The sequence below is a fragment of the Panthera onca genome, chromosome C2 (assembly GCF_046562875.1).
Source record: "Panthera onca isolate mPanOnc1 chromosome C2, mPanOnc1 haplotype 2, whole genome shotgun sequence".
NCBI classification, from domain to species: Eukaryota; Metazoa; Chordata; class Mammalia; order Carnivora; family Felidae; genus Panthera; species Panthera onca.
This window is the reverse complement of record NC_138347.1, coordinates 84149022-84165993: the sequence shown is the minus strand read 5'-3', so window position 1 is coordinate 84165993 and position 16972 is coordinate 84149022. Positions and strand designations below refer to the sequence as shown.

The 16972-nt window shown below is 41.9% G+C and overlaps 1 protein-coding gene across 2 annotated transcripts in view; it reads right to left on the bottom strand.

Annotated features, from left to right (window-relative positions):
* LAMP3 (lysosome associated membrane protein 3) overlaps nt 1-16972 on the bottom strand; it is a 36902-nt gene that overhangs the window by 14401 nt on the left and 5529 nt on the right. For both annotated transcript variants that reach the window (XM_060639322.2, XM_060639323.2), the window contains exons 2-4: nt 14043-14773; nt 12817-12945; nt 3121-3178 (exon numbers count right to left, since the gene is read on the bottom strand). In XM_060639322.2, coding sequence (XP_060495305.1) covers nt 3121-3178; nt 12817-12945; nt 14043-14773 — 918 coding nt within the window. The remainder of the gene's footprint in view (nt 1-3120; nt 3179-12816; nt 12946-14042; nt 14774-16972) is intronic.

Genomic DNA, 16972 nt, shown 5'->3' with positions numbered 1-16972 from the left:
CAGTTGTTTTAAGTCATTGGGGGCAGTGGTGGGGACTATTGTCAGTGTTTGGGGACTACAGAGAAGTGCCCAGAAAAACTTCAGAAACAAGAGAAGATCGCTCTCTGTGACAGTCACATGAACCCTTAATGAATCAGAATAGACATCCAAAGTCTCCAAGTGGAGCATTTACATATTACTAGATTATATTAATACAGCAAGAGGACAGGCTAATCCCATCATTAGGAAGGGTTGTTACATCCATCCACATGGAAACAGAGAAGGGAGAGGCCCATCTCTGCCCATTTAAGTGCTGCTGGGGAGAGAATGTTCTGCTTAAGGACTGGCCCTGTTTGTTTCCTGACAGGTACGCCCGCTTCAAGGTGGATGGGGCTAAACATTTTAATCATATAATTAACTCCATTTGCTCTAATTTTACATTCATCAAACACCCTTCTGATTATACTTTGCTTCTTGAATGGGAGAAAGTTCACTGGCCAGAGGACCCAACTATCTAGTCCCCTTGGCATGACGGTGTAAGAAACAGTTGCATGAAAAATGCACAAATTTGCATTCTGATTTTATGCATCAATTTCATGACCTTGGTTTAACATCAGCCTCCTTGAAGAAACAGACAATACATAAGGGGGTGCTGACAGCTCTCATGATTGAGGACCAGACTATGGACCTTAGTGAATTCACCCAAGTGTGCCTCCAAGGAATACCCATGGGCTATTAATAAGGGAGCTTGTGAATTCACCAAAGTTGTGCCTGCAGGGAATACCCATGGGCTGTTAATGAGGGAGCTTGAAAGTCTCCCTCCTTTTCTGTCTCTGTGGATGTGTTGCCTGTGCCTAAGGTAACATCCCACATTAAGGGTCTGCTTGCTATGTGCCGGGTGCTGTGCAGGTACTCTACGTGTACCTTCCTGTTTAATTCTCATAACAACCATTTGAGACTGGTTCTACTTTCTCCATTTTACAGACAAGGAAATGGAGATTTGGAGAATTGAAAACATTTGCCTAAGATTCTACAATTAGTAAGTGGAATTTGGACTCAAGCAATCTGATTGTAGAGCTTGCTATCTTTTTTTTTTTTTTTTTTTTTTTTTTTTTTTTTTTTTTTTAAGAGAGAGGGAGAGAGAGCATGAGCAGGGGAGAGGGGCACAGGGATAGGGATAGAGAGAATCTTAAGCAGATTCCATGCCCAGTGCGGAGCCTGATGTGGGGCTTGATCCCACGACCCTGGGACCATGATCTGAACCCAAATCAACAGTCAGATGCTCAACCCACTGAGCCACCCAGGTACCCCTCTAGAGCTTTTTATCTTAACCACTACCCGATTGCTGTCTCCTGCCATTACTGTACTATTTACTGTAGACTCTTCATTGGCACATGCAAATGTCCTACATGATGTACTGAATTATCCATGTGTACTACTATACCATGTGTTATACCCCAGGGTAATTGTCTACTACTACTACTACTGCTGCTGCTATCACTCCCAATAACATTACAACAGTCACTACCTCTGTAAGTACAACTGACTACTGTTACTAATACCATCACCATCACCACTGATGTGCAAATTGTCATTATTGTAACTACTATAGCTCCTGCTACTACTGCTGAGCCTGGATTATTGGGACCTAGAATTCTTTTATCCCCTTTCTCAGCTTCTAACTTAGCTTCTGGTCTGACTTATCCTTCCCTTGCTTCTTGAGACATCACTACCTTATTCCTGGCTAAAATTTGGTCCATGCCTAGTGATAACATTAGCTAATTTATGTTAGCATTCATAATATTTATTCCCCAGCCTATATGAGTTTACTTGTCTACGTGAGTTACTATGTGAAAGTGAGTTGTCAACTATGACATCTTACTTACTTTTAACCAATAATCATTGACAACATCCTCTTGAACAATATCGGTATCATATATCTACTATTCTAGATAGACATTTCTCCACATTTTCATTTCCTGGCAAGTTTCTTTAGTATAAGCTCCTTAATAAGATAAGTTTAAGCCAGTCAAAAGATAGAAGTTTAAAAAGGAGAAAACAGACATGAAAACTGTTTGTACAGTACCTGGCACCTAAGAGGTGCTTAACAGTGGTTTGTTATCTAAGTCTGGGCTTTCCAGAGAAACGTCTGATCCCTCTGAGCAATTCCCCCAACTTGACTGGGAGCATTACCTTTCTAGACACGAACACTGTAGGAGTTCTCTCGAATGACCCCACTGAGGGCAATTCTCTATGTAGCAACTGGACTGAATCTTTATAAATATAAACCATGATATATCATTTTTCTATACCAAACCCTCCAATGACATCCTTTTACACTTTAGACTAAAATTCAAAGTCCTTACCTTGCCCTACCCACAAGACCTACATGCTCTGGCCTGGATGCCCCACAGATCTTCTCTGCTGCTTTGCTCACTCTCTTGCTGACCCCTGAACACATGAGCAACTTCATTCCTTAGGACTTGTGTATCTGTTGTTCCCACCACCGGAAAAAAGCTTCCCCAGGCCCAGATGCCCCCAGATGAGGTATCTCTCTGCTCAAACCTCACCTCTTCAGAGAGGCCTTCCTTCTTAGAGGGCTTCCTAAAGGTCTCACTTAAAATATCTTTCCAGTCCGCTCCACAAGGACCTGCTTGTGTTTGCTCATAGAACTTAATGCTACTTAACTATTATAATTTAATGATCTTTTTATGTTCCTTTCCTCACTTCTAGAATGTAAGTTCCATGACAGCAGGGACTATATGTTTGGATAAATGGATTTCTACTGCCTATTAGAGGGCTTGGCACCCAGCTGGCACTAACTACATTTTTGTAGAATAAATGCATAATTTCAAGAGTATAGAAAAAACTGCACCATCAATAGCAAATCTGTCCAAAAGTCATTAAACTCTTTATTGTTGCTTTAATGATCTCTGCTTTAATGATATCTGACATAATTTAGTCCAACCTCCTTCGTGAGCAGATGAGCAAACTGAAGCAAACAAAGATGTAGTAAGTTCACCTGCTTTAGTCTATTTCTCCAAAGCAGCATCAAAGATTAGTAAACTCAATGGACTGAAAAATGAGTGAACCAGAAGCACAGCACCAGAGCTGGTAGAATAGCCTTCTCTGACTACTTACCTGGATTTGAGACTGTCAAATAGGCTCTCACTTCACTGATATAATAGGAGTTTTCATCCTGTAAAACAGCAGTGTGTTAACCTTTGGGCAATCTGTTTTTATGTTTACGATCCTGGTTTACAAACTTTAACTATTAAATCCTGGATATGGGGATTTGGGAGTATGTTGGTATCGAGCCATAATTGTGTTTGAAAACTTCAAAAAAACTTCAAAAAAACTATTCAAAATAAATAATAAGTAATGCCTTACCCTTGCCCCCAAATGTCTGTACTTCATACTTGCTGCTATAGCCTAAAATTCAAATTCCACCAGCCCAGAGTCCCTTCAGGTGGACCAAGTTTCTTCTTGTTAAAATACATACACATCTGGAAGATGGAGAGGTTGGAGGGGTATGCAGTAAGCTTTTACTAGTAATTAATATCTTAGGGTAGAGATTCAAACTGAGGCCACTCATCTTAAAGACTACCATGGGTAGACTTCATGGGGCTCATAAACTCTTTGGGTGTGCAAAATTTTACGTGCATTTTCCTGGGTAGAGTATCAATTGCTTTAAATAGATTAAAGGGTTCATGTCTCCAAAATGGCTAGATAGGGCCACCATGAGGGATTCTGGAAAAAAAATGATCTCCTCTGAGATCACTGGGTGTTCTCTAGAAGAAGACCCCAAGTGACCATGTTCAGAAACATAAGGCAGTGTTCCACATTTATTTAGGAATTGTTCAAAAACAAAATGAACCATTACAAAATAGCCCTATAATCTCCTGAGAGACTAAAGGTATGACATTAAAGGGAATTGAACTGAGATATGAAAGGGTAAGTTTAAAAAGGAGGTTTTGAGTTTTCTTATTTTTTATTTTTTTTTATTTTTTGGAGGGGGAATTTAAAGTAGGTGATTTGTTATTATTTGTAAGCATTCATTTTCTAATGAATAGTTTTCTAACTATCCATGAGTAAGAGTGAGCAACCAAAATCAGAATCCAAAATGGAGTTACCTTTAGAAGTTCCAAGTCTAGTCATTAAAGAAATTAGTAATAATAATCTTGACTATATTACAGTCCATTTGTGTATTATTTGTAGATGAAATGATGATTCCCTATACAATATAAGGCTTCCAGAAATACAAACTGTTTTAGTAAGGTAAGCTAGCTGCTATTGACACATTCAACTCTAGATCCTATAATTCATCGAACAACACCTACCACATACTGGCTTCTTACCTTATGCCAGGCACTGGAGCAGACACTTCTATGCCATGCCTTATTTAATCCTCACAACAACTATGAGAAGAAATAAAGGCTCACTGACATGCTCAAGGTCACAGCCCTAATGGGTGGCAGGGGAAGATATGACCCCAAGCTTCTTGTCTCCAAGTCTAATGTTTAATTCCTCTTATATCCACTCCACACCAGGAATTGTTCTAGGTCATAGAAAAAGAAGAAGAAGAAGAAGAAGAAGAAGAAGAAGAAGAAGAAGAAGAAGAAGAAGAAGAAGGAGGAGGAGGAGGAGGAAGAAGAGGAGGAGGAGAAGACCTGGTTCCTTCCTTCTACATACTCAGTCTTAGGTCTCAAAGGCAAGGTAAACTATGTGCTTGAACCGTCCATTTGTTTTAGAGAAAAACATCTGTGACCCAGGCCCTTCTTGGGTCACTTTCACAAACCACTACTCAGATTATTCTTTATTTGGGGTCCTTTTTAGCATATAAGAGACCTGTAATTCAGGGCTCAAAGTCACTGTTACAAGATCCCTACCCTATCCTAAGAGCAGAAAGGATCCTTTGAAGAGATTTAAGCAGAACATTGGCACGAGCATAACTTTGTTTTTTGAAATTGCTTAGGTGGCAGTGTGAGATTGCTTTAAGGAACAGTAAGAGAACAGTGATGAGGCCAGCTCTCAGGTCCACAGGAGACCTCCTGGAATCTTCCCCTTCCTGTGGCATCTGCTTGATCTATTTTCACATTAGGAAAAGCTCTGTATTTCTATAAAAGCTTCACAGTTTACTAAGTGCATGCTTTCACCTACATTGCCTCCTTTGAGCCTCACAACACCCCCCTGAGAGAGAATAAATATTATCAACCCATTTGGCAGCTGAGAACAAAGAGGCTCAGAGGAGTTAGGCATCTACCTCTAATTCACATTCTTTGTAGGCAAGACAAAACAAAATCTGGTCTACAGGATCCTGCCCTACATTTTCCTCTGTGGGATATGTGGGTTTAGACAAAACAAATTCATTGTGCAAGAATTTTCTTTCATATTCCCTGAAATGCAGGTGTCCATATTTAGCCATCTATTGGAAGTAGGACCAGCTACACAGTTTGTGGGGCCTAGTACAAAATGGAAATGTAGGATCTCTTGTTCAAAAATCATTTAAGAATTTTAGGAGGTGACAGCAAATCTTAAGCCAAGCAGGGGCCCAGCTGACTGCACAGGTCACATGCTCATGAAGCCAGCCCTGACAGGAAGAGCCATTCCTGCTCCCCAGCTCTATAGGGCCAATGCCAAAAGTGAGACCTTCCAGAGCAGATGGCAGAGTGCTCACATTCACTGTTAAGTTCACCTTAATGATGTAACAGGACAGTCTGGAGCTGGTATCCAGGTTTCCTTCCATTTTGACTGAGTCAAAATTAGCCAAATGTTTCCTAGGCCTGAGCTGATGTCTATTGTTATGATAAAGGAAAAGCATTTGTTAGGTGAATTCATGTAAACAAAAGGGCAGAAGGATGTTTAGTATCCTTGAGATTCCTAGTTTTATAAAATTTATCCTACTGATACCAAATGAGTCTTATCTAGACAATTGTGCCCACTTTTTCTGTACAGTTGTGGTGTCACAGGATGTTCTTAAAGAAAATAAAATTGTCTTTTTTTTAAAGTAATCTCTACATCCAATACGTGGCTTGAACTCACAACCTCAAGATCAAGAGTTAATATACTCCACCAACTGAGCCAGCCATGTGCCCCCAAATTGTCTTTTATTTAAACTAGAGCAAAGCACTTATTTTTAGATTCAGAAGTTCAGAATTTAGCATAATTTGAACGGTAGTGGGGCTGAAGTTTATTAAAAAATTTTTTTAATGTTTATTTATTTTTGAGAGGAAGACAGAGCACGAGTTGGGGAGGGGCAAAGAGAGAGGGAGACACAGAATCTGAAGCAGGCTCCAGACTCTGAGCTGTCAGCACAGAGCCTGACATGGCCTCAAACCCATGGACTGGAGGTCATGACCTGAGCCAAAGTCGGATGCTTAACCAACTGAGCCACCCAGGTGCCCCTGAAGTTTATTTTATTTTATTTTATTTTATTTTATTTTATTTTATTTTATTGTATTGTATTGTATTTTATTAAAACATTTTTCAATGTTTATTTATTTTTGCGCACATGTGAGAGAGAGACAGAGTGTAATTGAGGGAGGGGTAGAGAGAGAGGGAGACACAGAATCTGAAGCAGGCTCCAGGCTCTGAGCTGTCAGCACAGAGCTTGACGTGGGGCTCAAATCCATGAACCGTGAGATTATGACCTGAGCTGAAGTCCGGTGCTTACCCAACTGAGCCAGCAGGTCCCCCTGAAGTTTATTTTATATAAAGGGTTGGCAAGTTTTTTTTTTTTCTTTTTTATGTAAAAAGCCAGTCAGTAAATATTTTAGACTTCACGGTTCTGTGTAGGTGACACTCAATTCCACTACCGTAGCCCAGAAGCAGCCACAGACAACACATAAACAAGCAAGTGTGGCCACGTTCGAATGAACTTCATTTATAGACACTGAAATTTGAATTTCATATGATTTTCATATGCTATGCAATGTTCTCCTCCCCCTGCCCAAGCCATTGAAAAATGTAACAGCCATTCTTAGGCTGGAGACTATAAATTTTTTTGGTGGCAGCCTGAATTTGGTCTGAGAGCCACAGCTTGTCAACTCCTGGTGCCCACCATCAATGAAAAACAAGGTTGCAGAACAAATCAGTTGGTAATGAAACGTTATAAAGAGAGTGGTTAACCTCCTATTTAGGAGAACAAAGCTTTGCTAATAATTTTTAAATACTAATTTAAAAATATTTTTTGTTCCCATGTAGCTACTTGAATTGTCAAATCTTTGTGAACATTCCAAAAAAATTTTTTTTATTTATGCAGAAGGATGAGGAAAATTATAGCAAGATTTACCTCTTAGTTTGATGTGAAGATTAAATGAAAGAATCCATGTAAAAAATGTACCACAGAGTCTTCACACGAATTTTAACCAGTGTAGGAGCGCCTAGGTGGCTCAGTTGGTTAAGTGTCCGACTCCTGATTTCAGCTCAGGTCATGATCTCATGATTCATGAGATCAAGCCCCATGTCAAGCTCTGCATTGGCAGTGCGGAGCCTGCTTTGGGATTCTCTCTCTCCCTCTCTGTCCCTCCCCCACCCTCACCCACAAATAAATAAACAATAAAAAATGTAACCAGTGTTATTCACAATGGTAATAATAAATTCAATTGCCCCTTCTTAGTAAACCTCTTTCATAGCACTCCAATGAGCATTTTTTGTCTATTTCCTAGATCTCAGATCTACCACAGATAGAGAACAAGCAAGTGAGGTGAGCTTCGACAGTACTACTGATTAAAGAAACAGCTGAAGCCTCAGCTCTGGGGAATGGGAGTCAGGTGGGTACAGAGGAGGGGCTGGAGGGCTTGGGAGCTTCAAGCAGATGGCAGACTTAACCCAAAGTCCAGGGGAAATTACAAGTTATACATCATGCACTTCATAGTATCTGCTTTCTCCTTTGAAGGCCACAAAGTGATTCTCTGCCAGATGGTTTTTTTTTTTTTTTTTGCATTTGGGGTTCAGGTTGGAGAGTGACAAATATCAACCATGCTGGATTCTTGAAAACAAAGTGAAAATCTTTTGTGTATCCATCAGCATTGACAAAAGGGGGCTAAGGACTCCTAACAGCTAAATGTGGTACTTCAGTACTTACAGTGTGTCCATTTGAATGGATCACTTACAAAAGTCCCATTTCACCATTCAACAAATGGGATGCTGACACAGTGGCTCCTCATTGCCAGTATCTAAGAGCTCTGCAATATCTCATTAGAGAGGTCCTGATTCCTCAAGGGACCTAAACATCCTCCTTAGCAAAGGACCAGGTCCAGAGCAAGCTAGCCAATCAACTTGCTCAGGAAGGCAGTATATCAATGACCTTGAGGCCCTGGGTCCTCTCCTTAACTTCAGCAAAATGCACTGTAGGAGTTTCATAGTCACAGATATTCAGGATGTGGATTTTGTCTTCAACATCGATCAGACCTTTTTTGCTCAGCATTGTTGTGACTACATCAAGAAACCTTTGCTCTGTATACAGCAAAAGGAAGCGAAAGAGGCTGTTTCTTTGGAGCTGCTGATCTACTTTTTGGCAGCTTGGCCCAGAGTCTTTGTGAAATTTAGATTCACCCCTTTATTGATTTATTTCCTCATCAAACATTTGCTAAAGACATACTATATACAAAGTCAGGGCTGAGCACTGTGAATAATCACAGACATGCCTTCAAGACAGTAAAATGTGCAACAAGTGCATTAATGGAGGTCAGGGAACAACCAATGAAGGGTCAGGAAACCAAAAGAAGAAAGTCTCCCAGTTTTGTCTGGGATGGAGGTGGGGGCTGGGGGGGTGAGGAGATTTCATAGGGTGAAGATATCTGAGCCATCTTAAAGCATGAATGCAAAAGGGCCTGAGGGATGGTAGGGGCATTCCAGGCAGAGGGAAAAGCATAAGGGAAAATAGGGCATGAAATAGTACAGCATTCTTGGGAAGTTCTAAATAGTGCATTCTGAGGGTATTAGCATTTGAACCCTGATAACAGTTCTCAGGAGTTTGTAAGTTAATAGGGCTCCCAATGCCCCTGCAAGGCTCTGGGTATATACCAGGGTGGCGGACAGCATTCACTTTCCAGACCTTGGCTGGCAAAACACTCCCTGATTCAGTACCCCTGCCCCAGGCCACTGATTTCTCCCATGTCCCACTTCCAAGTCAGGGCTGGAAGCCTTGAGCTGCCCTGCCCATCAGGTGGATGAGAAGGGGACAGTGTCGAGCACGGAAAAATAAACTCTACACAAAGTTACTGAAAGATGTTCTAAGACAAACTTATCCTAACAGGAAGGAAGTTGTGGGGAGTGGGGGAAGGGAGGTATATTTATCTTGCACCTGAAGGGTCTGAACAACTTTCAGCTTTGTCGCCTTAATCAAATGAGACACTGACATGGAAAGGTTTTCAGTTCTTTAAACAATGAAATGAGAAAGGAAACCCACCTCTCCTACCCCACTATGGGCCAGATGCCACCCTCAGCACTGTCACATATATTAACCTCGTTCAACTTCACAGCAGCCCAACAAAATAGGGACTCGTTGGCCCCATCTTACATAGGAGGAAACAGGCTCAGAAAGAGAGGTAGAGACTTGTTCATGGTCATGTAGAAATGACATGGATAATTTAAGTCCCAATTGAACAACATCAAGGGACAGTTCAGGATACAGAATTTTCTTTACATTTCTGTCATTGGCAGTATTTCAATTTAAAAACTTATGAATTATCTTACATGTTTTGAAACCTGCAACTATAGCCTGTATTTCTTTTATTTTCTCCTATAATGTCTGGTTCTGTGTTCAGGACAAAGTAGGTGCTTAGTAAACTCAGGCTGTTAATTCAGCCTTGCTCACCAGCATCCATTTGCCATTCTACAACTTGGTTCTCATTTATAACATTTATTATGTTACAATGAACATAAACTATTTTCCAAGGCTCTCTTTTTCTCTAGAGCAGTGGTTCTCGACCAGGCGTGATTTTTCCTCCAGGGGACATTTGGCAATGTCTAGAGTTATTTGGGGTTGTCACAAATGGGGCTGGGTGTTGCTACTGGCATTCAGTAGGTAGAGGCCAGGGAGACTGTTCAGTATCCCACCAAGGCACAAGACAGCCCCCACCACAGACTTATCTGGCCCCAAATGTTAATACTGCCGCTGTTGAGAAGCACTGGTCTAGAAGGTAGCAATGTTTGAAAAGTGGCCAACAGAATTGTTGAGGCCATTTCTCTCGTGGAAGAATCTAGATGGCCTTCCTGCCTAAATGCATTTCACACAGTCCACATGTTAGGGCAGAGCATCCGCAGGCCAAATTTGGCTTACAACTGTGTTCCGTTTGGCCAGCATTGTTCAAGTTTTCAAAAAGTGTGCTGCCAACATTTAAAAATAAAAGAGTCTGGATTTCTGCCTTGTCTTGAACAATCAGAAGATCTGATGACACTGGTTTCTCATTACCTCCTGAGGGAAATGGTATGTAAGCTATTCAACAACTGGTATAGCAAGGCAGAAGCCACTTAGAATGTAGACCCGACCATCCAGAATGAATGTCCACCATAAAAGACAGTGACAGTCCCCAGGGAGAGGTGCCAGCCCAGCCACTGGCACCACCAGGCAGAGCTGAGGAGTGGCGGCCCCTCTGGGGAAGATGGCACTCTCTACCTCTCCCTTTTGTCACCTCACTCCCGAGGCTTGCCTCTGTCATCTCATTACTCCGACATTTTCCTTATGCAGACTTCATGGGAAAGTGAAGTCTTTGTCAAATGCGAGAAAATAAAAAAATAAAGACTGCCTGTTTCACGGAAAAAAATTCTTCCTAGCCTATTCTCTCATTAAGTTCTATGTTTAGCACCTGTGATCCTTGAATTTGTGGCTACGAGTGGCTTAAACAAGTTCTGTTCTAAAATGCAGAAATTCTCCTGAAGGACTAAGGCTGGTGGGACTTTACTTTCTATAAGCCTCTTTGCTCCTCTTATTATAGAGCTAAGGTCAGCTGCTTAAGAAATTGGTGCTGGGGAATGAAATGAATAAAGTGAATTTGGTTGGAGGGACTCTGGCAAAGCAGCTATTGCCAACTTGGGGCCTTGGATAGGGGTTTTCCTTGCTCCTTCCAGAGATGGGTGGAGGGAGAAATGCACTGCTGGTCCTTCCAGCTCTATCTCTATATTCATTTCCTGTCCACACCTCTGGAGGCATAGAGATTTCCAGAAAGGCAGAGGCTCAACACTCGGGTGGAGTTTGATCAGAGTCCAGTCCCAAAGCATTAGAAAGGCAGGCATAGAGGGCATCAGGAGACGGAAAAAAGGAGCAAAAAGAGACATTACAAGGTGCCAAAGAAACCCCTGCTTGATGGCCTGTCTAAGGCAGTGGCCACTGAGTGCTACAAACACTGGAGTTTTCTAATGCTTTCCCTCAGACAATCAGTCACACATGCAGTAGTCTGGGCGGAATCAAGCCTTGAGCTAAAGCATAAGTACTTGTGCTTGTATCCTCTGCCCTTTTGCTGAAATGACTTTAAAAGAATTCCTGACCCCTCTGAAGGTTTAACCTCAGTTGTCCCAGAGTAGAGCACGGATTCTTCCCTGAATGTTCTTCTGGTGTGAGAGAGTATGTTTTTACCATTTGGTATTGAAAGGAACCCCTTGGCTTCTCAAGTGCATCTCTTCCTATGGAGAAAAGTATGTACATGCAGGATAATGGAGGATAAAGCTTTTGACGCCAACTTAACATCATCAACAACAACAGCCCTTTATTGAACTTTGTTATGTACCAAGCACTGTGCTAGACAATTTACACATTACCATTTCTGATTCTCCCAAGGGTCCCACTAAGGAGGTGTAATTATTTCCATTTTATAGATGAGAAAACATGTCCCAACTAGTCCAAGATCATGTGGCTGAGAGCCAATCTTGACTTGTTTCAGGTCAAAGCCTACACTCATTCCTCCGCAAGATCTCCTACCCAATACCCCTCTAATTTCAGGGGTCACATTTGATAGCTAAGAAGGAGGCCCACACCAAGTCTCAGCAGCAAGGGTTTTCTTAGCACCTCCTCCCAGGCTCTTGCTTGGCCTGTTTGAATGACACTTTGAGAGAAGCAGGGGCAAGTCTCTCCTTTGAGAGTGCGATGACCATCATTGTATCCCCAAGACATTTGCCTACTTCAGTCATTGTAATCATAGCTTCTGGCTATTGAACATCTGCTTTCCAAGTATTGGACAATGCTCTTTACAGAGGTGATCTTTAATTCCTTTCCCCCACTTTTCAAATGTGAAAATAAAGTTTAGACAAGTTAAGTTGCCTGCTTAATGTCACAAGGTGAGCGAGTGACAGAGTCAAATTTGTACCCAAGACTCTCTGACCTCACATCCATAGTATTTCTACTCCATTCTGTTGTCTACCCTTTTCATAATATGGTCTGGGAAACCCAGTGCCAGGTTAGTACCTAAATCTTGCCTGCTGCAGTTGGAAAGAACCCACTGTGACATTTGATCGTGGTTTTAGAATAATTCTGTTTCTGTGTGCCCACTGGGAATTTCTATGAGTCTGTTGATCTGTACAGCTTCCTCCTTTGGGTAGTTTGTAAAGGGCACCTGTGGCTGGATTCCCCAAAGCCAAGCCTCCCCTAAGAGGCATTGAAGCCCTTCTTGGACTGCACAGAGGAGGCTGAAGGGGGAAGGAGGCAAACATAAGATGTTGACACTTCCCTCTTCTCCATCTCCATACCCCTCACTCTTATCAGGGAATATCTCAAAAGGCTCTGAGATCTACTTCCTTTGGAGCTGAAAGTGAAGTGTGTGGTTGCACCACTGGGCCCCAGGGTGAAAGAAAGGGAAAGCAATGCTAGAGCCATTTGGTATGAAGGAGCTCAGCCCTCACCTTCGTAAATGTGAGATTCACAAATCCACCGTGGAAATTCAAGAGAAGGTTGGATTTTCGAGAGCCACAGTTCCCAGAAGACTCCGTTGCATTGGGGTCGATGTTGAAGTATCTCTGAGTTGAAAAAACCTAAACCAAATAAAATAGATCAGATCAATGAAATGAAGAAGAAAATTCTAGCTAGGGAACCAGGCGCAAAGGCTAGTAAGTGAATCTGAAACTCAAGTCTAGTTTATGTTCACTTGAAAGTTTCAAAGTCCCCAGAAAACTCCTATCGTTTCCAAACTGCTTTATGTTCAAAAGAGTTTTTAAAGGAGTTCTCCTACAGAAAGCGTTCCTTGATAGATAATTTATAGCCAGTCTATTCCCAATATACCACATGGAATTTGATTGTTGTTAAATTAAATATGTTAAAAGGTACTACAAGAAAGTGTTTGCTGTCTAATATACTTCAGTTTCAAATGAAAACCTGAATGTGGAAGTTTTATAAAACCTGTGCAAAAAAGAAAGTATTGCTTTAATGGTGATTTCTTCAGTAAAGCAAATAATCTCAGCCCTATCCCCACTCCTTCTAATCTTTTTTATCTGGAATTTTGATACTAATGTCACAGTTGGCTAGAACCATGGAGACTAATCCAAATCTCTCACTTCACAGGAAAGTTGCCGAGGCTTGAAGTCATCAGGAGGTGTAAGGCCAGGTTGGGCTCAACACTGAACTTACCCCAACACTCTGCCCATGTTGGCTAAAACTGAGAGGTTTGCATAGTTACAATTTGGATGTGTGCCTTCTTCTATCCAGTCACTATTGGTTTCTGTTTTTATATGTATTCTAAAACAGATTCACTGTTTTTTAATATATGAGGTTTATTCATTTATTTTGAGAGAGAGAGAGAAAGAGAGAGGGTGAGGGGGGGAACAGAGAAAATCCCAAGCAGGCACCCTATTGCCAGCCCAAAGCCCGGCGCGGGGCTTGAATTCATGAACTGTGGGATCACGACCCAGGAGGAAATCAAGAGTCAGTCGCTCAACCGACTGAGCCACCCAGGCACCCCAAAAACCCAGGCACCCATTCACCTTTTAATGGAGCACCTTGGAGAAAGAGGAGTCTACAGCTATTTGTTTCATTAAAATATGACACAAGATGCAGGGGGATGTTTATTCTTACCAAGACACACTGCATTCAAACTTTTTGAAGATAGTGTTACAGTCCTATGGCGCCAACTTACCGACTCTGTGTCTTGAACCGTTAGCTCTATCCCCATCTCTGCTTTGATACAGAGCCTGCTTCCATTCAGAACTTGATAAATTCCGGTCTTGGCTGATGAAGGCTGAGGTGCCAGAGTGGGCCCAGGAGCCATGGTGGCAGGTGAGGCTGTTTGGGTGGTATTGTGTGCAGCTGTGGTGGCTCCTGAGGTGTGCATGGGTTGAGTAGACTTCTGACTGGTTGTGCTGTTATGTGGTGAGGTGGACAACATTGCTGGAAGGGTGGTCTGGTTACTGGGTTGGGTGGTTTTCCTAGTTGTGGGGCTGTTTCCTGTTGTATGGGCTGGTGGGGTGATGGTGGTTGGCAGTGAACTTGGCGCTGCCCTGGAGCCAATGGAGGCCTCAGTGCCTGGAGCAGCTGTGTGTGAGTTATTGGGTGTGGCCGGGGTTGTGACTAAGGTGTGGACTGTGGTGCTGGTAGATGGGGTACTGTTTATAGTTTCCAAGGAAGTTGTTCCTAGAGTTCTTATTGTTGTGTGTGTGATTGGGGGTTCAGAGCTGGAGGTTGTGGCAGCTCTCTGAGAGGTGACATGACCATCTGTTGATCTTACTGCTGAAGTTTTGGGAGGTACTTGGTTAGTTGGTTGTAGGAAAGGTTTTGCTATGGCCTGCACTGTTGTTGCGGTTGTAGGCTGATAGTCCGAAGTTTCTGGGAACACTTTAGCTCTTATTTGACTGCCATAATGCAAAATCACTGCAAATTAGGAAACAAAAGTGTTACCACACTCATAGCTCACATTAGTGAGTCCCTCCCCCACCCGCATTTTAATGTTTCTTCACTACAAATTAACACTTTTATTTATTTATTTACTTACTTTTCTCTTTGGGATAGTGACTCTGTTGCCTTCACATCCATATACTCAGAAATGTAACTGTTGGATCACATGGTGGTTCTACCTTGAATTCTTTTCTAAGTTTATTATTTATTTTTTTTTTAATTTTTATTTCTTTATATAATTTGTTGTCAAATTGGTTTCCATACAACACCCAGTGCTCATCCCAACAGATGCCCTCCTCCATGCCCATCACCCACTATTTATTTATTTTTTAAAAAATTTTAGGGGCGCCTGGGTGGCTCAGTCGGTTGAGCGTCCGACTTCAGCTCAGGTCATGATCTCGTGGTGTGTGAGTTCGAGCCCCACGTCGGGCTCTGTGCTGACAGCTCAGAGCCTGGAGCCTGCTTCGGATTCTGTGTCTCCCTCTCTCTCTGCCCCGCCCCTGCTCATGCTCTGTCTCTCTCTGTCTCAAAAATAAATAAAAACATTAAAAAAATTTTTTTTTAATTTTAATGTTTATTTTTTGAGAGAAAGAGAGAGAGAGAGACAGAGAGCATGAGCAGGGGGAGAGGCAGAGAGAGAGGGAGACACAAAATCTGAAGCAAGCTCCAGGCTCTGAGCTGTCAGCACAGAGCCTGACGCAGGGCTTGAACCCACGAACTGTAAGATCATGACCTGAGTTGAAGTTGGACGCTTAACCAACTGAGCCACCCAGGCACCCCTACTTTTTAATTTTTGAGAGAGAGATACAGATTGAGCAGGAGAGGAACAGAGAGGGAGAATACCAAGCAGACTCCACACTGTCAGTGAAGAGCCCAATGAAGAGCTTGAACTCATGAACTGTGAGATCATGACGTGAGTTGAAACCAAGAGACATCCCTGAAATCTTTTAAAGATAAATATGATTTTTTTTTATTTTTTCCAAACATGCTTATTTACACACAATCATACAATCCCAGGTTTGAAAGGAGTTTTAACAATCATCTAGTCCAAACCTTAATCTGATGTGTAAATTGTACCTACGAATTTGCCATGTGTTCATCCAATGTAAGCATGATTCCCTCCAATGATAGGAGATTCATTTCCCTTCCATTTTTGCTTTTGTTGCCAATTTTTAAGTATATTTATTTTGGGGGATGGAAGGACAGAGAGAAAGGGTGGATGGGGAGAGAATCCCAAGCAGGCTCAGCAGGCTCTGTACTGCCAACGGGGAGCCCGATGCAGGGTTCGAACTCATGAACTGTAAGATCATGACCTGAGCTGAAACCAGGAGTTGGGCGCTTAACCCCAGCACCCCTTGCTGCCAGTTTTTGTAAATATAGATCAGTTTCTGTCTGGTTCCTATTGTTTGCTTAACCTTTTGAATGGCCCAGGCTTTCTCAACCAGGAAAGAAAATTAAGCCCTAATTGCTCTGACGTATTTGGTGGGCTATCCTTCATAGTTTGGCTTAAATGCCAGCTCTTCAGAGTCTTCCCTGTCATTCTTACATAAAATAGCTCCCCACCCCACAATTCCACATCACAGTGTTATATTCATTGCCTGCACTGGACTAATCACAACCTGTAATTATGTAAGGGGATAAGGGGATGGTATTAACATATTTAACAGTAAGCCTGGCCAGACAGTGTGTACCAGCACAATGATAGTCCTGATTATATGTTTATTTATTGGTTTATTTATTGACTGTGAATCTCTCCCACAAGATTAAAAGTAACTTCAACGTGGGAATTGTGTGCATTTTTTTTTTTTTTTTTTTTTACCACCAGTGCCTATGCATGAGAAGTGTTCATATGAATTGGATGAACAGATGACTGGATGAGTAAATGAGGATAACAGCACTGAATACCATTGTAGACCTTCTAGGATTATTGTGAGGCTCAAACTAGTTGGTTTAAGTGAAGTCTTCCTAGACCATTAAGCATACCTGTAGTGTGTGTTACTGTCACAGGTTCTCTCCTGGGCCATCTCTCTCTCTTTTTTTAATTTATTTTTTATTATATATATAATTTTTTAAATTTAAATTTTAGTTAACATACAGTGCAATATTGGTTTCAGGAGTAGAATTCAGTTATTCATCACTTATGTACAGCACCCAGTACTTATCACAAGTGTCTCC